The 27,941-nt window shown below is 39.3% G+C and overlaps 1 protein-coding gene across 1 annotated transcript in view; it reads right to left on the bottom strand.

Annotated features, from left to right (window-relative positions):
- ITGA11 (integrin subunit alpha 11) overlaps positions 1 to 27,941 on the bottom strand; it is a 218,526-nt gene that overhangs the window by 39,196 nt on the left and 151,389 nt on the right. Inside the window, exons 12-20 of the mRNA XM_074234488.1 lie at positions 26,384 to 26,532; positions 23,323 to 23,463; positions 20,902 to 21,105; positions 15,849 to 15,979; positions 14,785 to 14,951; positions 12,637 to 12,779; positions 8,968 to 9,078; positions 7,176 to 7,261; positions 5,349 to 5,556 (exon numbers count right to left, since the gene is read on the bottom strand). Of these exons, the coding sequence (XP_074090589.1) occupies positions 5,349 to 5,556; positions 7,176 to 7,261; positions 8,968 to 9,078; positions 12,637 to 12,779; positions 14,785 to 14,951; positions 15,849 to 15,979; positions 20,902 to 21,105; positions 23,323 to 23,463; positions 26,384 to 26,532 (1,340 nt within the window). The remainder of the gene's footprint in view (positions 1 to 5,348; positions 5,557 to 7,175; positions 7,262 to 8,967; positions 9,079 to 12,636; positions 12,780 to 14,784; positions 14,952 to 15,848; positions 15,980 to 20,901; positions 21,106 to 23,322; positions 23,464 to 26,383; positions 26,533 to 27,941) is intronic.

Genomic DNA, 27,941 nt, shown 5'->3' on the forward strand with positions numbered 1-27,941 from the left:
GTAAGGTTCCCCTCTGTCAAGCTAAGGTGATTGATTCTGTTTTGACGTGAGTTGGAGCACAGTCCTCGAGGATGTGGGAGATTGCCAAGGGAGACATCTAGAGAGACATGAAATGTGATCTGAGTTTGGGAACCAGAAATGAAAGAGATAGGGTCTGCCTGTGACTGACCAGGTGCTTATGTCCAAGGAACACCACCCAGGGTTCCTTGTCCTTTCACATTGTGGCTTTTCTGATATTTAGAGTGCTTTCTCATCTTTAATTCAGAAGGATTAGAAGAAAAACTCTAACCCATTTCCTTGCTTACTCTTTGTAAGCAGTTCTGCTATTAATGGGGAAGGATGGACCAAGATGAGATTTAGGGGTTTTTCAATTAATGAGATCCCTCTTGGAAAGTGAGCTAATTTGCCTGGGGTGGGACCTGTCAAGGGGGAGTTGATTAGAAAAGTGAATTCATTTCCCTCCTGGTTGAAATATTCAGGAGTTAGTCAAATTTCTGGCAGGTGGTCTGAAGGCTGATGTCTACTGATGACAAACCTTCTGCGTTATCCTCAAGAAGCAGTGTCTATGTGTAAAGCTTATCATTATGAGGAAAGGAGTGAGGGGAACTAGGAACTTTACAAATATTTATCCTCATAGCAGTGCAGTGAGGCAGGTGTTGTTCCCATTTCACAGCTGAGGAAACTGAGGCAGACAGAAGTTGTGATTTACTTGGAGTCACACAACTAGTAAATATCTAAATATGTTTTATCATATTGCTTCTTAACCAGGAGCATCTCCAGTTGTCCTGATTCCTATCTGGCCACTGGACCCAGATGGCTCCAGAGGAGAAAGTGAGGCTGGTGACTTAGCACAGCCCCCCTCACTCAACTGTAACTCATGTCTTCCAAATCTCAAACCCAACACACTCTATCTGTGACTCCATCTAGTTGCTTCAATAGAAAGACTGACTGACCAAGGGATTCAAGAAGTCTGGGTTCTAGTTCTGATCCTGTCCTTGGGCAAGTCACTTAAACTCCCTTTGCCTTAGTTCCCTCATCTATGTTGGGCCTTGAAACACACCTGTATTGGGCTTGGGAAAAGATTGGAATTGGGGTAGGAAGAGGAAAGTCTACTGTGGTACAGTGGATAGAGTGCCAGTCATGGAGTCAGGGAAACCCAAGTTCAAATCTTGTGATACTTAGCCACTGCCTGCCTCAGTTTCCTCATGTGTAAAATTATAATAATAATAGTATCTATGTCCCTGGGTTGTTATGAAGATAAAATGATATGATATTTGTAAACATTTTGCAAACCTCGAATTGTTATATAAATGTTATCTTTTATTGTCTTATCATTATGGTGGTTATGAAGTCACTAGTTGTGTGGTTGGGGACCTCAGTTCATTTTCAGACTTTTCCTTATCAGCTCTTTAAAAATAGAAATGGAAGAATTTTACAAAAATAGTTTCAGTGCAAGTCACTTAACTCTGATTCCTTGCATTCAGGGCCATCTCCAGTCATCCAGATTCATATCTGGCCACTGGACCAGATGGCTCTGGAGAAGGTGAGATTGATGATTTAGCACAGCAACCCCTCACTCAAATCCAATTTGTGTGCTTGTTATGGTATCAACTCCCTGGTGTCATGGTTTTCTTTGAAAATTAAGGACAAAACATTATTTGAGCACTTGGAATTTATTTGCTCTTCTTGATGCATAACTTAATTTTTAGACCATTTTCACATGATGTGTGTTAGCCCCTTAGACCAGAAGTCTCCTTAGTAATCTGGAAGTTCTAATGTTGGGGACTCTTATCTTCCCATCAAACTAGAAACTCCCAGGGGCTGGGGCAGTGTCCCCCGGGTCCAATGGACCCAGATGCAAGATGACAAGGGAGCCAGGTGGAGGGAGGATGGGGTGTGTAACTAGTACATCCCTATCTGTTGTGAAAAGAAAGCCACAGTGAGTCAAGCTTGTCTTTCCTACTATAACCCTGAATCATGGATCTGCCAGAGCCAGGCCAAACCTTAAAATTTTAGCAAGAAGATTTATTGTTCAAAAATGCTACAAATCAGGGTTTTACTTACTGTTTGTTGATTATCTAGACTCATGTGATGAAGAAAATGTTAACAATTCAGGTTAAACTTTTAAACCCAGTTGTCCTGCGTGCATTGTTCTTTCTAAATATTTAATAATTTACCAGCACAGCCCTTCCCTCAGTCATTCTGGAAAGTAATTTAGAGTTATGCATAGAAGGTTACTCTTTGACTCAGCTATACCACTTCAAATAAAGAAAGAATCTATTCTGTATGCACAAAAAAGGCTTATAGTAGCTCTTTTTGTGCTATCCAAAAACAAAAAAAAAAGAAACTAAAGAGATGTCACCTCTTTTTAGGGAATAACTAAATAAATTGTGGCATGTGAACATAATAGAATTATTGTGTCACAATAAATGATGAAATGAACAATTTTAGAGGAGACTGGGAAGACTTGTATCACCTGCAAGGGAGCAGAATTAGAGCAGTTTTTATAATGATAATAACATTATGGAGAAATCAAGTTTGAAAGACTTCAGAGCTCTGATTAATGCACAGTGATAAACCATGAGTTTAAAAGAATGATGGGCAAACACACCTCTTACCTCCATACAGAGAAGCAGTGAACTTAAAAAGAAGAAAGAGGCATAGTTTTGGATGTGTCTAATATGGGAACTTATTTTGACACATTATATAGATAAGTATCCAACTATTTGTTTTTCAGTTTAAAATTTTTTTTTGTTCACTGTGAGGAAGATATTGAGGGATTAATTTTTCAGGTTAAAAATTTGTGTATATGTGAGTGTGTGGTGTGTGTGTGTGTGTGTGTGTGTGTGTGTGTGTCTATGTGTGTGTGTGTGTGTAGTATAGGGAAGGGGTGGTAGGAGAGATGCATTAATAAGCAAAAATTATCACTTGAAAAATAAAAATAAATTATTATTAACCCCCCCCCCCAACATCCTGGGAGTTGTAAAAGACAAAGACAAACCAGAAGAAAAACTGAAACAGGGATGCTGGAAATACAAAAGCTGGATTAAAATCATCAGCAACAAGGTGTCAAGAAAGGACCTGAGAAAATGTAGGTCCATTGGACTATGTGGAAATACATACATATGCGTAGCAGATTAATGTTAAAGTTGTGTCACAGAAATTAAGGTTTTCCCCAACAGGATGCTGTGATGTTCAACTCTAGCTTGTGAAGTCAACAATCATGAGTCTTTTTTCCTGAATGCTCCATAGATTCTAAATGAAAAGGGACCTTAGAAGTCATCCAATCCAGTTTCTTCTTTTATAGATTAGAAAACTGAGATCCATTCACTCAGGGAGTAAGTGGAATTCAGATTCAGAATGACTTCAAATCTAACTCTCTTAATGGGGTTTCCTGACCCCACTGACCTCTGTTCTAGGGACTGACTGGCTGCTAGGGCTAGTAGGTGCTCTCTACCTTAGCCAGGTACTCAGGACTGATGTGGATGCTGGAATGGACTCTGGGAAAGGATCTTTGATTCACAGACTTTCAGAAGCAGAATACTGCCCAGGTATGCAGCCTGCCCTGATGATTTGGTGTTAACTAATAAGAGCTATGTGAGTATGTAAGAATCATAATCATAATAATACTATATTGCATTATTTATATTTTACATAATACATAGCATATACTATATATTACAAAGCATTTTTGTGCAAATTTTGTGTAACATGCAAGGTACATATGTATACATGTGCATTTTATGATGATGTATACATATTCATTTTCATGAACATGTGTTATACAGACTAATATTAAAGTTGTAGCCAAGGGGGCTCATTTTTCATTAGAAGTCTCTTTATTCCTGGGTGAATTATAACTCAACTGTGAAAATCCTAGTTAAACTGAAACTCAGTCCCCTCAATCTCTCCATTCTGGGGCCCCAGTTTGGGAATAAAATCTGATCTCTTAAATGTGCTGAGTAAAACCTTAGGCTCTGCAAACCACCTGCTCTGTGTCTGGACACCTGGACCATCTGGATAACTTGTTTCTCACTTCTCTTTGCCCATACTCAGTTCTAAAGGGTTTTTTTTTTTTTTTTTTTTTTTTTTTTGCTGTAGGAACAGAACTCTAGGGGGTCTCTTACCCTAGGAAAAACACTTAGTTGTGCTTTTAACAGGAGTCAGGCAAGTCTGGGGCTGGGGGGAGGGCATGGGAGGGTAACTTCCCAAACAGTTCCAGAATCCTCAGGTAGGCAGGGAACCTGTGATTCAGTGCCTCTCCCCACCATGATGCCTCTTAGCTTGGCATGCTTGTATTTTAGGGTCGATGCCTTGCCTAGGGAGAGATGTTCTTAATCCTGATGCCCTAGAATGTCAGGAGCCTAAGAGGAAAGGGCATATTAGTCTGGCTGTAGTCACTGTCCTCATTCAAGTAGCAACTTAAAATCTGGACTAAAAATGAGGACTAAAGAGGAGACCAAAAGAAAGAAGGCTGCAACCTCTGGCTCGTGCTCTATGGAGAGTGGGGAATCTTTTTTTTTTTTCTGCCGAGGGTCATTTGGATATTTATAACATCATTCATGGGTCATATAGAATGATCAGCTTAAAAATTAACCTGCCATATTTGGCCAAACATTTGATTAATTCACCCCTAAAAAGCTCCTAAGTTCTTTTAATGTTAAGTTCTGGTGTAGTTACTATGGCAGTGCCAGACTAAATGATTTCTTGAGTCTTAGGACCAGACTTCCCCCTATCCCCCCAATATACTCTTAATCTGCCATAAGTTGGTGAGAGACTATGGAATAATGGTTATTTCATTGGTTACAGGGTTTTTTTTTGGGGGGGGGACCCACAGTTAATTCTTCCTTAAGATTGGTAGGTATAGACCTTGGGGTCTATAAGCAAAGGGGACCCTAAATCATTATGAGTCCTTTTTGGGGGGACTGAAGAGAATTATCAATAATATGCCCTTAACATGGCTAAACTTCCATGGGGGTATTCAGACTCTTAGTTCTTTCTCCGTGCTGTCTCTTAATGATATATATATATATATATATATATATATATATATATATATATATGCACACACATATATATATATAATAATTATATATCACAAATGATAATATTAGAGTACTTTGTAATAAACATAAATACCATATTATTACATTATTTCTTTTTATTATAATATATGATTATATTATATTATTTTATTACTTATTATTATTGTTATTATTATTATTTACATTCCTATATACCTATGGGTGAGAGTAGGATTTGTAAACTCTTAATTTTACTCCAGGGAGGGCACTTGACTCTGGCCTTCTGCAGTTTCCCCAAGTTTTGACGGGAGATCAGGGTCTTACCTTCTGAATCAAGCTAGCAAATTGCAGATTCCTTGAGTATGAAATGTTTAGAATTGTGTTGTAGGCATTCTCTCCCCTGTTCTCCAGGATAGCCTCCACTGCCACCCGCCGCCGAGTGCTCTCTATGATGAAAATGGACGTATCAAAGGACAAGGTGTAAGAAGAGCACTCCGGTTGGGTCTTTCTCAGGACTCTGTTGCAATATTCCCTGAAAGAAAACCAAAGCATCAGGATGAAGTGTGGGAGTGTGGGTGGTGAGGGTCAGGGAATGACAGAGGAGGGTGTGCAAAGGGATTAGTAGTGTGGTGGGCTGTGAGGGAGTCTACCTTGGTGACTTGGAGTTACTAGGTTAACCTAGTGGAAGGGCACATATGTGGTTCCTCCCTCTTAGTCATAATTGTGGGAGGAATGCCAAAGCCCTGCCATGAGCCACTAGGTGAAAGTAATTTCTTTATTTTTAATTTCTTTCTTTCTTTTTTTTTTTCAAGGAAGTGAGGTTAAGTGACTTGCCCAAGGTCACAGAACTAGGTAATTACTAAGTGTATGAGGCTGGATTTGAATTCAGGTCCTCTTGATATCAGTGCTGGTGCTCTATCCACTGTGCCACCAAGTTGCCCCTCCTTTATTCTTAAGGGAAGAGAGAGTAAGAAGAGAGAGGAGAAAGAAGAGGAAGAATCCATCTTTCAAGGTCCAACTCATAGCCACTTCCTTTATGAAGCCTTCTAGAGTCCCTTCAGCCTTCAATGACTTTTCCCTTCCCTGAACTCCAATACCATTGCATTGGACACAAACACCACCTTATATTACTGTGCCCAGGACCATCCCTAGTCAAACCAATCCATATCTGGCCACTGGACCCAGATGACTCTGGAGGACAAAGTGAAGCTGATGACTTTGCACAGCACCCCCTCCCCCCAACTCAAATCCAATTCACTTGCATATCATAGCATCACTCCTTCCCTGATGTCATGGTTCTCCTTGAAAATGAAGGACAAACAACAAAAACCCATTATCCCAAAATGGCAGAAGGGGCTTCTTGGAAGCATGTCTTACCAAGCAGAAGGAGAAACTGAAGGATTGTGAGAGTTGAGAACCACAAGCGATGAAGCTCCCCCAACTGACAAGCCTTCTAACTAGGAAAACCATACTTCTCAGGAAACTCCCATTATCAACAGAGCAAAACAACTGTTTCATTTCTTCAACTAGGCTCTGCTTTTGCTGAAACTCAGCTACTTACCAACCATGTGACTGGTCAAGGTATTTTTCTTTGAGTCTCAGTTTCCTTGTCCCTAAAATAAGTGTGTGGGACTCAAATCTTTAAGACCCCCTTTTAACTAGAAAGTTATGATCCTTTGACTGAGCATGCAGTAGACAGTCAATAATGACTGGTTGGAAAAAAAATCAAATATATGAATGAATGAAAGAATGAACAGATGGAAGAGGAAGATGAGGGGTAAATCTAGGGAATTGAGCTCTACCCACCGAGAAGAAGAGAAAGGATCCTTAAACTGCTGACAGAAATTGTGTTTTATTTTATTTTTTATTTTATTTATATATTTATTTCTTTATTTTTTTAGCTTTTGCAATGCAATGGGGTTAAGTGGCTTGCCCAAGGCCACACAGCTAGGTAATTATTAAGTGTCTGAGGCCAGATTTGAACTCAGGTACTCCTGACTCCAGAGCCAGTGCTCTATCCACTGCGCCACCTAGCTGCCCTTAATGTAATCTTTTTTTTAAATTTTAAAAAAATTTTAAAAAAATTAAAAAAATTGCTGACAGATATTGTGAAAGCAGCAGGAAAGCCCTGCTCTGGGGGGATCTACTCACATGGCGGTAGGAATGTCACTCTGGGCATCTAGGAATAAGTCAGGCACACAGTGTTCGTCCTCATTGCAGCCATTCCAGAAGGGTACCTGAATCAGGGAAGAGCATGGCATGGGGAAGGGAGCCATGGGCAGCTCCCCTAGTCCATAACTTAAACTTCTGTTCATTCAATTTCCTTATCTGGTATTGAGATCCTTTATCAGTGTCCTTTCCCTTGACTCACTCACATATTCTCTTCAAAATCAATAACTTGACATGTTAACTTGCTGCTTGTTTCCTAAGTATCATTTGCTTTTTCTATCTTTAATGCCTTTGCCTAGACTTTTGCTTGAAGTAGATTTCCTTTCTCCTTCAAAACATGTCACTTTAAAGAATATTTTAAAGTAAAATTTAAAAATTAAAAATATTTTTACTTTTCCAAATATATACAATGATAGTTTTCAACAATCATTTTTTGCAAGGTTTTGAGTTTAACGTTTTTCTCCCCCTTTGCTCCCCTCCCCCTAGAAAGCAATCTAATAGAAGCTATACATGTATAACCATCCTAAACATAAATTCATGTTAATCATCAACATGTCACTTCTTTAAGAAACCTAAATTTTGAGCTCATGATTCACTTCCCTCTTCTTTGCACTCAGGTGGTATTAAAGTAGCAACACCACCACCAATAATAATCATTTACTTTAAATCATTATTCACAATAAAGTAGTCATAATTAATAAGGTAATAATTCACTTTATATCATTCACATCTAGACTTCACTTACTGTGCATCTGTGCATCCACACTATTTGAAATATAATTGAGAATGAAGGATTTAAGAAGTCAAAGAGATGTGATGAAATTTGTGTTCTGGGCTTTGGAAGTGGTAGTGAGGGGGGTACTCATTAATATCTGCATGATTCACTCCTGAAATAGCCCTTTAGACCTTCATTCAGAGCCCTTTTTCTCTTAATTTACACAAAATTATAACCAGGCTTAGAAACCTGATTGCCTAGTCTACAACAGAATAGAGCCAGCAGCTTGGAAGGGGAGGGGGAAACTTCTAGGGGGTAGCCATAGTAACAGTAATGATTGATATCTGATTGGCTGGGAAAGAGATAAAAAAACTATTAAAATCTAGGCCCAAAATACAGCTGTTTGGAACCATTTGGCAGAAAGATAATCAGCCCCTGGAGATATAAATGTTTATAATGCTAACCCTGGGTTATTGTGATAGAATTAAATTCTTTTCAGAATATTTTGCTTGAGAGAAGTGTGACCTTTGCCTATTGGGAAGCTAGGGGAAAACAAGTGAGTTGAAGTCTCAGGATTTCATCATTCAATAAGCAGGAGACCTAGGGTCTATCCCAACTCAGCTACTTATTTTTTCTCTAAACTTGGACAAATTTCTTATATCTCTGGACCTTAGTTGCTTAATTTGTAGAATGAAGTGGTCCATCTGGTTCAAATGACTCCAAGGTTGTTTCATCAGATACATTCTATAAACCATATGTTGATTTGAGATAATCTTGTATGACCAGCACCATCCATGCTATGGATGATGTCAGAGAAGACCTGATCCTTTGTCTTAAGGGACTTATAAGAATCCACCTGACAGATCAGGTTGTAGATAGGTTGCAAGAGGAAGGTAGAAGATGGTACTGTTGGAGTGTATTGTTTGGGGGATTTTTCTGGAGAGGAAGAAAATGATAGACTGGTCCTCATTATATTATTCTATGTATTGCAAATGCTCTGGTCCTGGAGTTTTGCTGAATGGGCAGCAGAAGTAACAGTTGTTTCTGGTTGTGACTTACCGAGACTCTGAAGGTGGTAGGCCAACCATCATCTAGGATGGGTCCATTGTCAGGATCATCTAAGGCATACTCCACTGAGAATGTCACTGGCTTCACATAGTCTGCTGTGTCCTAGGGAGGAAGCAGGGGTGAGAAGACATTTAATGGTTCCTGTCAGGGAAAGCTTCTGGGGTCATTGATCAGTGGGAGGGAAAGGATCATGGCACTGAGAGGAAGGAAGAGAGGGAGGGAGGAGAGACAGAGAAGGAGAGAGAGGAAGGGAGGTGGGAGAAAAAGACAGATAGACAGAGGTAGAGACAAGAGAGATACACACCTACAGACAGAAGCAGAGGCAGAGTGTTACTGAGTCAGTTTGCTAAGTAAAGGCATGTCTTGGGGTTAGAAGCCCCAAAGTCTGGACAGAGAAGTGGGGATTTGAGGTGAGGGAGCCAGCATGAGGCTGTCTTTGTATCAAGTCAGAGAAATTTTCTGGGTTCTGGGTTATAGCATACTTCCTTGCAGTTTAGGGGGACAGTATTTTGTGGGAAACTGATCAGATTCTATATATTTGAATGGCAATGTTCTAAACTCTGTATGGGGTCCCCAGGAGAGAAGAACATTCTGGGGCATAGGAGTGGGGACCGTATGTTGAGGAGGGACACAAACAGTCCCAGATATCTGGTGAGATGATCGATATAGATAATATGACTGCTAGTGATTTTGAATGACAGGGATGTGTCATTATTATGAATTCCACTGGGGATCTTAGAGATTCTTTGAGTGGTATCAAACTTAAATAGAAACTGATCCTTGCAGACCACCCACAGTTTAAAGTAGGAAAAGAATCTTATTTATCTGTGTTGTATCTTTATTAATTTTTCAGACATTTCTCAATTACATCTTTTTTTGTGAGACAATCAGAGTTAAGTGGGTGCCTAGAGTCACACAGCAAGTGAAGGTCAAGTGTTGGAGGCTGGTTTTGAACTCAGATCTTCCTGACTCTGTGGCCTGTGCTTTATCCACTAGACTACCTAGAAGTCTCTCCTAATTGCATTTTAATTTGGTTACAACCCTATTCAGAAGTTTTGAGTTGGCACTCTCTAAGTTTGATGCTTATGATTTAGACCATCCCAACCTTCAAAGAATTTACATTCTGTCCAGTCAGAGAGATCAGAGTTCAAATCTGGTCTCACCCATTAACTTTGTGACCCTGGGTAAGTCACTTAATCCTTAGCTTCTCATTGGTAAAATGAACTGGAGAAAGAAATGGCAAAACCACTAACCATTCCAGTGTCTTTGCCAAGAAAACTCCAAATGGGGTCACAAGTAATCAGACATGACTGAAATGACCCAGCAGCAACAGCAAAGAACACAGGGTGACCCAAAAGTCTTAATGCAGTTTTAAATTTTTTTTTGGGGGGGAAGGCAATGGAATTAAGTGACTTGCCCAAGGTCACACAGCTAGGTTAATTATTTAAGTGGCTGAGGTCAAATTTGAACTCAGGTCTTCCTGTCTCCAGGGCCAGTGCTTTATCCAATGTGCCACCTAGCTGCCCCAGTTTTAAACTATTAATACCTTAAAACTGTATTAAGGTTTTTGGAACACTCTGTGTAACATATATGAGACAAGTTAAGGGAGAGAACACCATCAAGGAGGAGGCACCAAGGCCCTATTAGAGAAAATAGCACTTGAATTGAGTCTTAAAGAAAAGACATGGAGATAAAAGGAGTGTATTCTAGGCATGGAAATCCTCTGGGAGGCATGGAGTTGGAAGATGGAAAGTCAGGTTCAGGGAGCACTTAATAGTTTAGTTTGGTGTGAGGGGAAACGAAAGATTGGAAAAATAGGTTGGAGCCAGACTATGGAGGACTTTTAGGCTGTGGATGGAGAATTTACTTTTTATACTAGATTCAGTAGGGAACAAATGGAAAGTATTTGAGCAGGGGAGAGACATAGTGTCAGACCTGTGGTATGAGGGAATATGAACAGAGTGGGTGGTAGAGAAAGGAAAGGCTGATGTATACCCCAAAATCAACTTCACAAGTTGATTTTTTAAGTTGCTAGGCATGGTGTGACAAAAAAGATTTGAGGGATTAATTAGTTCCTAAATTTAAAATAAGTCAACAGACGTCACTCTCCTGATGTCATTGGTTCTCTTCTAGAAACAAGAAGAATGAACTTCAATGATGACAACAACAACGTCAGGAGAGTGAGAAAGCAGCCCCCCAAAGCTAATGACTACTTTTGAGAGGCATAACTCTCCTGTAGCATTTCTTCCAGCACTTTTAAATATACTGGAACCAGATTAAAATGTAATTGAGAATGTGCAATAAGGTAAATAAAAATATAGTAGAGCATAGATAATGTTAATATCTATGTCACGGTAAACATTTTGGAACAAACTGGTTTTCCAAGTCAATATACGCCTGCAGTGATCTTTATGTACAATTGACTGTTTTATTTGAATTTGACACCAGTGATAAAGAAAAAGAGGGAGGTGATAGAACCAACCTACCCTGCTTTGGTCAGAATGGATCTGGAACATTGTATCTTGCTCTCTAGCACTATGATTTAGGATCATAAGCATTTCAAGAAGGTGGACTAGGAACAGAAGTTAGTGACAGGAACTAGAGAACATATCAAAGATATATGTGGTGTATGTGTGTGTGTGTGTGTGTGTGTGTGTGTGTGTGTGTGTATGTGTGTGTGTATGTGTATGTGTGTATATATGGGGGATAGGATAGTTGTCTTTAAGTATCTGAAAAATGTCATCTATGAGATAGTCTGCTTGACTCTAGAGGGGAAAACTAGGAGTAATGGGGGGAAGCAGGGGAAGAAGAAAAAGAGGAGATTTAAAAAAATCAGATCTGTCCAAGAGGGCCATGAGATGCCTGAGGAGGTTTTCAAACCAAGATTGTATGACCTATTTTTTTTTGCAAGGCAAATGGGGTTAAGTGGCTTGCCCAAGGCTACACAGCTAGGTAATTATTAAGTGTCTGAGACCAGATTTGAACCCAGGTACTCCTGACTCCAGAGCTGGTGCTTTATCTACTATGCCACCTAGCTGTCCCACCAATTTTTGATAGTATTTTTGACAAGGATTTTTGGTTGTCTGTGGGATGAAGGATATGTTCATTTGATCTTTTATAATTCTGAGACACTTAGAATGCTTCTAGAGAATATATCCTCCTTGAGGACAGGGACTGTTCCTTGTTTTTATATCCCCATCACCTAGCAATGTGATTGACATTTAGCAGGAACTTAATTAAATATGTATTGGATTGAATGAAATTAAAACTAAAGTAATAAATTGGGTTAGAACTAATGGGGGAGGGTCCATGAATTTTAAATATGGATATTTATATATATATATATATATACTCATATGCAAATATGTATACATATTTCGATATATTTGGTTTCCTTGCATTCCTATGTATTTTATGCATTTATGCAGGGGCCCAGGACACCTAAAACAGTTAAAAGCTTTGAGCTAGTTGGTCTTAGAGAATTCTTTTAGCTCTAAGATGTGCTCTAGAATAGATCCAAGCTACAACTGTCTACATTATTATACTGACTGAACAACCAAGAGCAGCCCTGCCATGGTCACTGGGAAAGGCCATGTGCTCCACATCCACCATGATGGATACTTTGGACCAAACCAAGCCAAGCCCCAGGGCCAGTCTTACCAGCACGTGGAAGTTGATGCGGTCACAGTACTCTTGGCCAGCAGAGAGCAGAGCTGTCCTGTGTGTGTATTTGTCTGCATTCTCATCCAGGTGGGCTCGTGGTGTGTATCGCCGCTCATCGATAGTGGCATTGTACTTGATGCCTAGAGAAAGTGGGCATGCACAGAGTAGTAAGAAGGCAGAACCACATTCTGTTCCTTTTTTTTTTTTGAAAAGTTTTTTGCTAAGGCAAATGGGGTTAAGTGGCTTGCCCAAGGTCACACAGCTAGGCATTTATGAAGTGTCTGAGACTGGATTTGAACTCAGGTACACCTGACTCCAGGGCCAGTGCTCTATCCACTGTGCCACCTAGTCACCCCTACATTCTGTTCCTAAGTGGATTATTTCCTACCCTTTAAACAGCTCTTTTAAAAAATCCCACTTCCTCAATGAAGCCTTTTCAGTTGGACTGAGAAGAACACACTTCCCCTCTCACCCTGAATTAGGAGTGCCTATCTCCTAATTTAAGTAGGGAAGGGTTTGAGGATGGGATAAAGGGAAAAAAGAACTGGGAAGAGAGCATGTGAAGAAGAAAGGAAAAGGTGTAAAAGAATAAGGGAAGGAGAACAAGAAAGAAAGAAAGAAAGAAAGAAGAGGAGGGAGAGAGATTGGAAGGAATGAAAGGGAAGAAGGGGAAGAATCTTGTAAGGAAAAAGACTACTATAGTAGCTCTTTAAAGTTGCATTGTTGGTTTTTTTTAAAAATGCATTATAGCTCCAATTTAGAAAGGTTACCATGGCCCTTTGGTCTTAACATTTATCTGAACCAAAGCTTGTCTTTTTCAATTATGTTTTTCCCATTAAAAATGAGATTTCATTAGGAAAAACTGCATCAACAATTACTAATATATTAGTTACTATATTTAAAAGACTACTACAGAATTTAAAGCAAAAAGTTTTTTTATGGCAATGAAGTTAAGTTGACTTGCCCAAGGCTACACAGCTAGGTAATTATTAATTGTTCGAGGCTGGATTTGAACTCAGGTCCTCCTGACTCCAGGGCTGGTGCACTTTCCCCTGTACCACCTAGCTGCCCCGAAAGCAAAAAGTTTTAAAGACATGTAAACTTCTAGGTATAAATAAGTGCCTTATTCACTAACTTTTAATTATTTGTAATTACTACTTGGTCTAATATTGTTTCTACTTCAGGTTTCAGTGGTCACAAACCTTCCTAATTCATCCTGAACTTTTATTGGCTTATCCAGGGCTTATCTGAATTACTGGGATAGTTGGGCAGGTTTGAACCAAAAACCTTTGCAAAAAAAAGTAGCATCCATCTACCTCAAATGCTATTTCTCTTCTCATCTTATCTCATCTACCCATCTCTTTCATTAGATTCAAGAAGATCAAGTAGATCAAAGTCAGGTCAAAGGAAAATTATTAAGAGAATCTCACTAATTTATATTTTCTGACAGCTAGGTGATACAATAGATAGAATTCTAGACTTGGAATCAGAAAGCTCCTAGAACATATCTGCCCTCAGACTCTTATTAACTTTGTGTCCCTGGGCAAGTCCCTGGGCAGTGACCTCTACTTGCCTCAGTTCCTTCTTTTTTTAAATGGGATTAATAATAATACTTACCTCTCAGGGTTGTTGTGAATATCAAATGAAATAATAAAGCACTTATCAAAGTGCCTAGCTCATAATAGACACCATTCAGATATTATTACTATTATTATTATTATTATTATTATTCAGGAGGCCTGACACTTCTCTCCCTTTTTGACAGACCTCCTATTTCCTAAAGCTCTGAGAGCTACCAACTTCCTGACTTTAGCCTGGTCTCCCTGGAGTCCTCATCTACCTATTCTGACTTGATGGCATCTTTGCCGTATGGCATCTTTAGTTTTCAGTCTAAATAACCTGTCAATAACATATGATTGAGTGTAACCTCTCCAATCACTGTTGGGTAATTCCTGATCTTTCTTCTTAGAATATGTAAAAACCACTGGTTTCTAAAAGGAATTAGAATTAGAAAAAAATAGTCTGTGGGAGGGTATAACTTCAATAAACACATTAAAAAAGAACACAAATTTCCAATAGAAATAGAATAGGAAAAGAGGGACTGAGGAAAAAGGGGAGAAAATGAAGGAGGAGAGAGGTGCTCACCTACAGTTGCAGTTTGGAAATGAGGGGAGAGGAAGATGGGCAGGAAACAGAGGGAGGCCACCATGCAGGTTGAATCCCTGCCATTACGCTTGCAGTCCTTGTGGAAGATGTTGATCTTGGATGGCTCAAAGTAGATGCTGGCATTGATCTGGACCACACTCCGGGACCTAGAGAGGAGTAGTGAAGAGAAAGCTGTAGCCCACTGATCGAGAAAGTGGGGCTGTGGGAAAGAGGAGATGGAGTTAAGTGGGAACAAAAATTATATTGGGGTTTGGATATCTCTCCAGATCCTGAAGGAGTTGACCTGGAAATGCATCAAGGAACAAACTCAGAAATTTCATGGTCATGACAATTAATTTTCCATGATCTACCCATAATTTGAGGATATATGATTATAGAGCTAGAAAGATCTTCAGAGGTCATATACTCCAAATCCCTCATTTTAGTGATGAGGATCAGAGGCCTGGAGAGGTTAGTTAAACAACCTTTTCAAGGACATTTAGGTAACAGGCAGAGGATTAACATTCAGAATACCTAATTTCAAGACCCATACTCTTTCTTATTCACTATTCTGCCTGCCTATAGATATATGTGTATATATGTATGAGAGAGGGTACTGAACACAAGACAAACTGCTTACTATGCATGTACCTATCATATTTGAGGGTGCCTCAAGGATACAAGATAATTGGTTTCCTATATTCAAATTTTTTCTATACATCTTTTTTCCTACTAGATTATAAATCTCCTGAGAACAGTGAATATGACTTTTTTAATCTTGGTATATTTCCTATAATTTGGCATAACATTTTTGTATTAATAATATTAACTAATTGATATTAATGTCATAAATAATAAAATTATTATTAGTAACAATGATATTAATATTTAAGATGCTGTGTTAATACATATTTTTAAAATTAGTGAATGTCAGCTACTAGCAGCACCATCCTCTCTGGAAATCTAGGTGAAGCCCCTTCTTCCCTTCCCCCCCTCCCCCTGTGTCCAAGTCCCTCAGAATCTTCAGATGAAACCGGAATCCTCAAAAAGCAGGGATGACCCACCATAAGATTACAGCACCACCAAGGGATCCCACTGCCAGGTCAATGAGTCCATCTTCATTGAGGTCCAGTTGCCCATGGATGCTACAGCCAAAATACTGGAGACCTGGGGCCAGCTCTGAGGAGGCAATTCTCTGTAAGGTGAGAAAGAGAAAACTGGGCTTATCTATCTTCAGGTGCAGGGAAATTGGGAGAGCTGGAACTGGGAAAATCCCTATGTATGTAATGTAATTTGAGGCTAGGAAGATACCCTCACCTCCCAAGGTCAAATATATTTTTCTCCAAAGCTTCATTGAATGCTGAAAATTTCTACCATTAATGTAACTCATTTGGGTTAAATCTTAAGTTTAAGGTCCACTGATCACCAAGGAATGCATTGATTTCAGGGGCTTTGTAAATTTGGATGGGGAAAAAATTATATCCATCTTTCAAGAGAATCAGTTTCTTTTATAAGCTCATGTATTTTATTCATTTAAAAACAATTTTCTGAGAAGGAATCCATAATTTTGCCATACTACCTAAGGGAACCAAAGATTATGAGTTCAAGAATTGAGGCAGTATTTTTAGAAGGTATCATTTGATAAAATTATATTATTGTCTAGGTAAGGAATCATGTAATCATTTGTCCCCATTTAATATGTATTAACTCCTTAGATTGTTTCTTCACCATAAAAGAACACAATTCTAGTGAGATGGAACACAAGTCAGCTTTGATGTAGGGAAAAAAGTTAAGGAAAAGTACTACCCAAAGGCCACAGCAGGCCCAGGTGGTAGCATAAGGGTACTAAGCATCTGGTAAGGTGTTATAGAATTAGGAATAAAGAAGCATCTTAGAGAAATTAATGCAAAAATTGTTCACTTCAGAATTTTGACTAATCTGTCATGGCTAGAACAAAACAGTCATTAACATTCATTGTCTAAAAAAAAAATCCATAGATTGAGGATATGAGTCCTAATCCATTCAGATGATATGTGAGGAGTCTATGACATTTAGGATATTTACCATGTAATCCTTTGTATGCATCCTTCTCAGCAGAGAGAAGTCTCTTCTCATATGGCTCAGGATACATGTTTTTAAAATAATTTTTCTGCCTACTTTACTTTGCATCAATTCATATAAGTCTTACCATGTTTCTCTGAATTGTTCATATTTATTGCTTTTTATGGCATAGTAACATTCTATGCCATTCATATACAATAGTTGTCCAGCCATTATCTAGTGAATGGGCATCTGCTGATCCCAGTTCTTTGCTAAAAAGTGCTGCTATAAATGTTTTGGTATATGTAGATACTTCTACATATACCAAAGAATACTTTCTTTTACAAACTTAAGGTTTATACCTTGTAATGGAATCGTAGTGACAAAGAAATGGACATTTTAAGTGTAATTTCAAATGACTTTCCAGAAGAGTTGAACAATTCACAGCTCCACCAACAGCATTTTGGTGTGTCTGTTTTTTTTTATAACCCTCTAATGTAGATGATTACCATCTTCTGTCATTTTTGTCAATTTGCTTGGTGAGATACTATTTTTCTTATTCTGTATTTGAACAATATTATCAAACATGAGCATTTCCAGATACACAGGAGTACAGAAAAGTGAACTGCACATGATAATATGAATCTCTACTATATATAGCTTGCATTAAAAATTATATAATAAATTTAAATATATTTAGTTTTAAAGATGTTTGGTTAACTTGCCTTCCTGAAAATAGACTCAAATAACTTTTGGGAAGATTTTTACATTCTAGTTATACATTGAAGAGTATGTGTTATAATAAAAAAAATAAGTACCGATAATCCTTTTCATTTGTCTAAGTCAGCACGAGGTAGTGGATAGAATATAGGCATTGAAATCAGGAAAGTCTAGGTTCAAGTCCAGCTTGGCTATATGACTCCAAGATCATAAAACAAATAACTTCTCAAAGCTCTGGGTCAAAACTCAGATAGAAATAGGAGTCAATAATTGTTCATATTCATTATTCTGGAAGATCTCTCCAGGCATATATTCACTTAGTTTTGAAATGAAATATTATCTATGTTTTATTTTATTTTTTAGTAATTAAAAATTTCCTGATTGTATTTTAATCTGATTTAATGGTTCTGGGGAGTATTGTGGACCCCATTGTGGGGGGTGCATGTTGACATCTCTGCTCTATTTAACCTTCTCCAATACTGTAAGTTACAGAGCTGATGATGACTTGAGTTGCTCGAGAAATTCCCTCTAGAAATCTGGGACACTATTACATTGTTGGTGGAGCTGTGAACTCATCCAAATTTTTTGGAGAGAAATTTGGAACTACGCCCAAAGGGCAATAAAAATGTGCAAACCTTTTGATCCAGCAGTACCACTACTGGTCTGTACCCTGAAGAGATGATGAAAAAAAGGGTAAAAACATCACTTGTACAAAAATATTCATAGCAGCCCTGTTTGTGGTGGCAAAGGATTAGAAATCAAGTAAATGTCCTTCAATTGGGGAATGGCGTAGCAAAGTGTGGTATATGTATGTCATGGAACACTGTTGTTCTATTAGAAACCAGGAGGGATGGGAATTCAGGGAAGCCTAGAGGGATTTGCATGAACTGATGCTGAGTGAGATGAGCAGAACCAGAAAAACACTGTAAACCCTAACAGCAACATGGGGGTGATGATCAACCTTGCTGGACTTGCTCATTCCATCAGCACAACAATCAGGGACAATTTTGGCCTGTCTGCAATGGAGAATACCATCTGTATCCAGAGAAAGAACTATGGAGTTTGAACAAAGACCAAGGACTATTACTTTAAATTTAGGGAAAAAGAACCTGATATCTTATTGTCTGATCTTGCTTTCTCTTATACTTTATGTTTCTTCCTTAAGGATATGATTTCTCTCACATCACACTCAATTTGGATCAATGTATACCATGGAAACAATGTAAAGACTGACAAATTGCCTTCTATGGGGGATGGGGGGAGGAAAGTAAGATTAGGGGAAAATGTAAAACTCAAAATAAATAAAATTTTTAATTAAAAAAAAAGAAATTCCCTCTACCAATGTATTCACAGGTTTACTTCCTATCTCTTCATTTTTCTAAGAACTTTTACCTTTTAACCAAAGTACTCCCAATGCTATTGTCTCTTATAAGCTAGGCAGGAATCACCACACTATTTCAGGGATATAGGACTTCATTAATGTGGCCAGACCCTTTACTAATGAAGATCACAATACTTCTGTGCTTAGGTAAATTCTTCAGCTAGTGGTCAGTTGTTCAATGACAGACACCTTTTGTTGGGCTTCTACATAATTCCTCTCCAGCTTGGTAGGATTTGCCCATGCTGCTGATCAACTTTCAGGAACCTAGAGTCACTTCTAGGCCTTTGGAAGCATTGGAATAGAAGGGCAGGAATTATTATATCTCTTGTTAATCTCCAGCCTCTCTGTTTAGCCTTTTGATAGAATGGTAACCTGTTCTGATATCCCTGCCCTGAATTCCTCTTTCCTTAGGAGATAATTAGAAAATACCTCCATTTTCTGGTCCTATAGAGAACATGGAAGTTTCCTATTGATTTCCTAGTTGTGCCTTGACTCAAATAAAGTATCAGGGTAGCCCTAAGGGTCTCTAGGTCTTTGACCTGAGCATGGATTCTTCATTGTGTTGCCCACTGGAGGCAGGAGAACTGAATATTATTGTGACTTTCTCTACAAACAGCAGTTTTCTACCCTCCCTTGTAAGCAAAAAAGTTTTCATTTACATGACAAGAAGTAGAAGTGATTTGCTTATGGTCACATATATGAATTTGTGGCAGAATCAGGACTGGAACTTGGGCTCCAACTAAATCCTAGGCTAAGATTTCCCTAAACCGAGATAATAGCCTATCTTTCATCTCTTTCCTTTTTTTTTCACTAAAATAAGCAGAGATTGGTTAAAAAATTTTAAGTTTGTTTGAGGACTTAGGCAGCTAGGTTACCACAATAGATAAAGCACTGGATTTGGAATCAGGAAGACTGGACACCTCTCTCAGCTTCAATTTCCTCAACTGTTATTGTTCAGTCATGTCCAACTCTTTGTGATTCCATGTTTTGGGCACAAAAACTGGAGTAATTTGCAATTTCATTCTTCAGCTCATTTTACAGTTGAGGAAACTGAGGCAAACTGACTTGCCCAAAGTCACAGAGTTAATAAGTGTCTTAGTCTGGATTTGATATGAGCCTAAAGCTCTAGCCACTGAATTACTTAGCTGCCCTTCTTCATCTGTAAATGGAGGATAAATAGTAACACTTCACAAAGTTGTTATGAGGATCAAAAAAGATAATATGGAAATCACATTGCAAATTATAAAACACTCTTGTTGCTATTGTTGTCATTGTTCTCATTATCATCTCAGCAGTTTTTAAGCTTTTTTGTGTGTGTCATGGACCCATTTGATAGTCTGGGGAGACCTGAACCTTTCTCAACAAAATATGTATAAAATGTATAAAGTAAAGCATATAGTATTATAAAAGAAGGCAATTATCTTGAAATGCTGTTGGTAAAGTTTTTTTTAATATTTTTTTTAGATTTTTCAAGGCAATGGGGGTTAAGTGGTTTGCCCAAGGTCACACAGCTAGGTAATTATTAACTATCTGAGGCTGGATTTGAACCCAGGTACTCCTGACTCCAAGGCCGGTGCTCTATCCACTGTGCCACCTAGCCGCCCCCCCCTTTTTTTTTTAATATTTTTAAAAAGAGTTCAGAAACCCTTGTTAAGTTAAAAACCCCTATGACTGAATATCCTGCTTAATCACTGCCAGTAAACTATATTTGTTAGGAGATGTTTGATAATTAAGTCCAGTCTTACACAAGAGCTACCCTCCTACTTGCATGTAGTGAAAAAGAGAAAAAGAATATAGTCTTTTCATTTTGAGTTGAGGTGAGTATTAGGTGGAAAAAAATCAGGAATAAAATGGAATGTGCCTTCTGGCTAACAGAAGGCAAGCAGGCTGGGTAGAGTGCTGGTATTCCCTGCAAACCTAGGTTAGAGGTTGTTTGGGGCTCAGGAGAGGTGCTGCTCAGGTTGGGGAAGCTTTACCTGCTTATACCTCTTCATGATGTTGTTCTGGAAGCCATGAAAGATGTAGATGACTCCCTGGTGGTCATTCTCCAGGGGAGCTCCCACCACGATGTCATTGTAGGAGTCCTGGTTGAGATCTCGGACTGAGGAGATGGAGGAGCCAAACCGGGCATTTTGGTAGCTGTGGGAATCTTTTAGTATCCCATCATAAATAAACCGGTTCTACAGGAAGAAAAGGGATAGGAGAAGGCCCATGGTGAACTCAGCCAAGGAGAGCCCCACCATTATTTCCTGCTATTGGTGATCCAAACCTGCTGTCAGGGATGTAGCTAGAAGTATGCAAGGGGGAACTGAGGAACTGCTTAGATGGAGCCCTATACGACATACCTGCCACCACATCCTCATCTCCTGTCTCTATAGGAAAGGGAGAAAGTTATTCTCTAGTTCTGTTCTCTTTGCATAATAAGGACATCTCCATTAAAAAAGAGTTGTGTCTGGGGAGATCTTTTTTTTAATTTAATTTTATTTATGGCAATGGGGTTAATATGACTTGCCCAAGGTCATACAGCTAGGCAGTGATGAAGTGTCTGAGGCCAGTTTTGAACTCAGGTCCTCCTGACTCCAGGGCCAGTGTTCTATTCACTGTGCCACCTAGCTGCCCTCAGGGTCTGGGGAGATCTTGAAGAGACCCTGACATTTTCTGAGTGTACAATCTTTCTACAAGGTGAGGTGTCATAGTCTCTTGGAGACTGGTTGAGCTAGAGGCTATGGAATCCAGAACTAGGGAGGCCTATGGGTTATTAAGAAATACTATCACTCTACTGAAGACTTAAAAATATATCTGCAGGGCACTGTCCATAAGTGATCCCAATAGTATAGCTTGTTTGCTGATATATAGAACTCTCTTATCTATTACCTATCTTTATCTCACTCTATCTGCCTAATCCATCTATTTCTCTAATGCACCTCTCTGTCTTTGCTATCTCTCTCTCTCTCCTGTCATCTATCCCTACATCTAATTGCTTCTCTTTTTATCTAATTCTCTTTCCTTCTCCTTTTTCTCTGTGTCTCTCATATCTCTCTATCTAGCCATACATATATCCATCTATATCTCTCTTTTTCTCTGTCTGTCTCTCAAAATAACTTATCTTACAAGTTTGTGCTCATTCTTTAGCGTCTGGCCACCTGACTTGCTATAATGGAAAGAACATTAGATCCTGACCAAGATGTTCAAATGCCATCTCTGATACTTGTGTGGCCATGGATGGGAAAGTCTCTTAATCTCTCTGGATCTCAGTTTCCTCATCTATAAAATTAAGAGGCTAAACTAGATGGTTTCTGAAATTCTGTCCAACTTTGTCTCTGTGATCGTCTGAACAAATTTATATGGTCCCTGATCGCTTCCTAGACTTGAATTCTGAGGAGAGCTCCAGCTTTCCTGGAGTTGTTACCATGTATAGGCAGAATCATCTCTCACACTACTCTGCCTAGCTCCTGAAATTCCTATTACTAATAAAATTTGTACAAGAGGCACCAGAGTATAAAGGACAGAATGTGGGATTTAGAATCAGCAAGGCCTATATTCAAATTCTGCTTCTGACACTTAATGGCTATATAACCCTGATCAAGTTAACCTCACTAAGTTCCCTCATCTGAACAATGATAGGATTGGACTAAATGGTCTCTAAAATTTCTTTCAGTTCTAAATTGATGATCCTAGAGTCTTATGAAAGTTACATTTTGTCTTCAAAAGACCCCAGTAAATTATATATAGGTTATTCTATAGGGGGTGAGTTGATTAAGCCATTATGTGCCTGCATACATTTATCATATATCAGACCAATTCTGCTTATCATAATATCTAAAAGACAGTTAAGCCCTGAGAGGTTGGGACAATGCATAGATACATTTTATGCGGGGGTAGGGGATAGAGAAAGGCCCAGAACTTGGGGCACTCCCTGGGGTGTGATGCTTGGGTGAGACACCTCAATGAGGGACCTGAGGTGGGGAGAGCACTGGGCACTTGTGGGGGCGGGACATTGACACCTCTTGTCAATCAGACATTTGTCTTATCCAGTCATCCATTTCCCTTCTTTGCCTGGGGATGTTCCCGGATATGCCTTCTGCCTTTAGGGGAGACAACTCTGGCTTCTGCCTCTTAGGTCTTGGTAGACATTAGGAGAAGAAACTGCTACTTCCATAGCTCAATCTTCTTTCATAGAAGAGAATGGGGAAACTGAGGTCGATGAAGGGGAAGAATTAAGATGCTCCAGCCCAATGGAGGTTGATCTGTTTTAAATTATGCAAGTACCAAGGGCCTAGATTTCCCAAGCAGAATGAGGTTTTGAGTGCTGTCCCAGAGCTTTACTCATCATGTGCTGTCCCAGAGCTTTACTCATCATGATGCCCCCACAGGATGGCACCCTATTATGGCATTACCTGTCTCAGAACATAGACATATACTTTGCCCCGCTCTCGGCCCTCACTGAAGTACATTGGTGCGCCGACCAGTAGGATGTCTGTCACCCCATCGCTATCCACATCCAACGAACTGATTTCACTTCCATAGTAGGAGCCAATCTGCAGCACAGAGTGGGAGAATACTTTGAGGGGTGAGCTTCACTTGGCCCCCCTGTTGCTCTGGGAAAGAATACTAATTCTTCTGTTTGATATTTAACACCCTCTATGGTATAACTATAGCACTCTCCTTCATGTTTCAGCCAAATTGGTCTATTTGCTTTTTACTATGTAGACCCTTGACTATCCTACTTGTGTGTCTTTTTCTGTGGCTCTATTCCATGAAGGCTCTTCTGTCTTATTCTCCCTCTTTAATGACAGATATATTGGTTGTTGACCTGTATTCAGGACCATAACTAACAGGCTATTGGGGCTTTGTCCAGGGTAGGAAACTTAGAGGATGTAAAAATGAACATGTTTATGTTAAAATTTAATGTATTATACCCTAGGTTATTTATTCTCTCCCTCTCTTCTTCAGTCTCATAAAGAAATCCACAGATTATCATTGTATCTTCCTGCAAGGGTACCCCAAACCCACTGGGTTGGACTGGCCCTTACCCAGACCTTCTAGCTGATTCTCCCTCTTACTCTGTTAAATTTGTGTCATGAATTAAAAAAGTATATTTGAGGATACATTCTTAGATACCTTATTCCTGAAGAGTCTCATGATACGGAAAAGACCTTACTCTAAAAAGTCACTATCTTCCACTGATGGCCAACCGACCTGTTCTAACTATATTAGGCCACTGGGTTCACATGGATCCATGAGATTGACGTCTTTGCACAGTGCTCCATCACTTTAATTTTGCACTTTATATACAAGTCATGAAATCACTTTTCCTGATGCCACAGTCTCTTTTGATACTTTTGATACTTTTGCCCTAGCTGGTACTGCTTGCCTCAGGGTAGTAGTTAGTTAGTGCTGGGACTTGGGCTAGATATGGCTCAAAGACCTGCTGGAGCTTGGAATACTTTTCATGAACCAGAATCATTTCTATGACATGATGAGATATTGGTATAGGGCTTTGGGAAACTGTCTATCTGCCTATCTACCAACAGTTTCTATTAACAAAAAACTTATTAATCTCCATCTATGCTTTAGATGTTGGACATACAAAGATAAGGAATAAAACATCTATCTACCTATCAGTAAACATTTTAAATGATTACTCTATGCCAGATATTTGAGACAGAAGGAATGAAACGTCTCTTTACTTCTCTATCCATATCTATAATGCATATATGTTAGAGATATGACCTAAATGTATATGTATATTATATATACATATGTATATATTTCTACACTTCTACACACACACACAGAGGAGAGAGAGAGAGAGAGAGAGAGAGAGAGAGAGAGAGAGAGAGAGAGAGAGAGAGAGAGAGAGAGCTCTGGCCTCCTATAACAATGGGTCAGACAGAAGAGAAACAAATTGAGAAATAGGGAGGGGAACCTCTTTCTAAACATGTGGGCCCTGAAGACCTCAGCTATGTAGGTTCTGTTGATTTGGACTCTACTTAGTTTGGAATCCCTTAGTCTTGTGGTTTATCATTCGGATGTTAGAGTCAGAGCCCAGCAAGAAAAAAATGTCATAGATTCATCAAATAGCTTCCCTTCTAACTTACAGGTCTAGAAGCCAATTCTGGGAAAAAAACAGCCAGAGTCAGGGCGTGGGTGTGTGGCAATAAGGCTGAAAATGTCAGTGGTAAGCAGCTGTCTGCCAGCTTAGCTGGATGACCAAGCAAGCAGGATGGGGCTTGCTGATTCTTACATATATATGTATATATACATATATATATGTATATATACATATTTATTTAGGATAGACAGGAGTCCTTTTTCATGCTAGGCTGTGGGCAGTGCTAGATCATGGCAATAGAAACAAGTCAGGAACTAGGAATGGAATGGTAAGAACAAATTGAAATACAGTTTAAATATGGGGATTAGACAGATACTAGAGCTCAAGACAAAACATGGATCAGGTAATCAGAGAAAACAGGACTGCAAAACTGAGCTGGAGATTGTTCTAGACAGGAAACTTCTAATATTCTTCCTGCTATGGCAGAAAATAGGAGAAACTGTATGGTCCAATGCTTTGACAATTGGCCTCAGAGTTAGGAAGGCCCAGGTTGTAGGACACATGATGTCACTTAAATTCTCAGTGTCCCAGGCAATTCCTGAAGTTTATTTTTATTTTTTAATTTTTTTAAATTTCTGAACTTTAATCACTCATTTATGGAGGTTGTACTTTACATTCTAGGATTGATGTTGGTAAACTGTCATTCATACTAAAATTTGGTAGGAGAATGATTTTTAGTGGTCCAGAGTGGGGAAAATTTGACCTGTTAATTCAGAAAGGTTGTTAATCTTCTGGGAATTTCATTGCAGCTTATTTTAAATAGCAAGTCACTTTGTGATTCATAAAAGGGTGCCCCATAAGGTACCATTCTAAATATTAAGCATCCTTCCATTCCTATTCTGAGGTTATATAACTTTATGACCAACTGTGGCGTGGTAGGGGAAGACAGTCAATGTTCTTAATATTTGCATATCTCCCTAGCACTGGGTGCAAATCCTCTCCTTGGTACAGGTTGGCTTCTCTGGATTGGTAGAAGGACTTTTACTCTCCAGGAATTTTCTTATGCTATTAAATAACAGAGCCAGGCAATAAATAAAACAGCAGAAAACACCAACTAGTTTGCCAGGGTGAGGTTAGCACAGGATTTAAAACCCTCAGTCAGTAGCTGCTGGAATAGATAAATATGCTAGCCTGAAGAAGGGACCTGAGGAATTCTCTGCCTCAGATGTCTTGAAGGGACTAAGGGCACTGGGAAATGATAAGAGCTCCAATATCCCTACCAGAAGTGGATTCATTTCATCTCTTCCCCTCTTTTCCTTCCTCTTCCTTTACTCCTCCCTCAATTCATTCCCTTCCTGTCTCCTTCTTCCTTATCCCTTTGCCTAGAATTTTCCTTTCCTTACCTGTTCTCCTTTCAGAGATTGGTGGATTATCAAGCTACGGTTGTTGTGCATCATGAAAAGAATGACTTTGCCTGTGTGGTTGAATCGGGGTGCTCCAGCCACATAAACCCTGCCTTGATTTCGGGTCACAACAGAAGTAACTGTGTAACCTGTTGAGGAAGAGGGGAAGGAAAGGATGTGAACATAGGTGGAAAGGCTTCTGCTCCCTGATATCATCTTGTCAGAACTCCAGGTAGGACTAGTTCTTGGAAGAATGAGAAAGAGGCAACACTCTATAAAATGATCAAGAAATCTCAGGCAGTAGGGCACAGGTAAAGAAGGGGTTTATGCAAAAGATTTGGTCTGATACTGTAAGAGCATTATTTTTAGTGTTTACCCTGGGAATTTTTATATTTGGAAAGGTTTAACCCAAATAAAGGCTGAGCCACTGGAATGACTCTGGGTTACATGACTTTCTAGACTAGAGCCTTGCAGCTTATCCTGACCCTAGGGAACCAAGTATTCACTTGCTCAGGTTCTGCAAGTCCTTCCCTTAATAGCAAAGAAAGGGTCTATAGGGCAGGTCCTTCCATCCTCTGTAGTCACTTAGGGTCTGTGACTTTCAGATTTTGGGGGGGACTATCTACCTCTGTGATATTCCTCTACCATAGCAGACAAGTAACTGCTCTATGATCTATTGTCTTGGAGGGTACTGAGAGAGGTTAAATTATTTACCCAGGCTCACAAACTTGTGTGTATCAGAGTTTAGATTTGAATTCAGGTCTTTCTGACTCAAAAGCAACTTCATGCTGGCACAAGCTAGGATCAATATGATAAAACTGATATCTCTGGACATCCTTAAAAATTTTGTAGTAATAGAGGAAGAGAGAACAATCCTGAGATGCTCCTCTCAGATCACTCTGGGTTTGAGGATGGAGTACATCTTAGCTCTGAACTCTAAGATATAGTGAGCTCAAGGTGGGGTTGAGGTGGTTGATGGAGTGCAAACCCCGATCTCTGGGGCTCAGGATCCTGTGGGAATCTAGTTGTGGAAGGGAGGAATAGGAGGTAGAGGTTTGGGGTAAAAGACAAGAAATGAGGAATGGTAAATCCCCCTTCTTAATCCAGGCATTCTTTTTTTTCCTTTTAAAGATATTATTTATTTTGGGTTTTACAATTTTTCCCCTAATCTTGCTTCCCTCCCCCCACCCCCCCCACAGAAGGCAATTTGCCAGTCTTTACATTGTTTCCATGGTATACACTGATCCAAATTGAATGTGATGAGAGAGATATCATATCCTTAAGGAAGACAGATAAAGTATAAGAGATAGCAAAATTACATAATAAGATATTGGATACTGTTTCCTGGGAGAGAGGCAGAAGGTGACTCAGAGGTGTGAGTGGGGTGGGGAGGAACAGGGAAGATGGAGAACCCAACACATCTGCCTTAAGTGGAAGCTTTTTTCCCCTAAATTAAAGGTAACAGTCCTTAGTCTTTGTTCAAACTCCAAACTTCTTTCTCTGGATACAGATGGTATTCTCCATCACAGATATCCCAAATTGTCCCTGATTGTTGCAC

The sequence above is a fragment of the Macrotis lagotis genome, chromosome 4 (genome assembly GCF_037893015.1).
Source record: "Macrotis lagotis isolate mMagLag1 chromosome 4, bilby.v1.9.chrom.fasta, whole genome shotgun sequence".
NCBI lineage: Eukaryota > Metazoa > Chordata > Mammalia > Peramelemorphia > Peramelidae > Macrotis > Macrotis lagotis.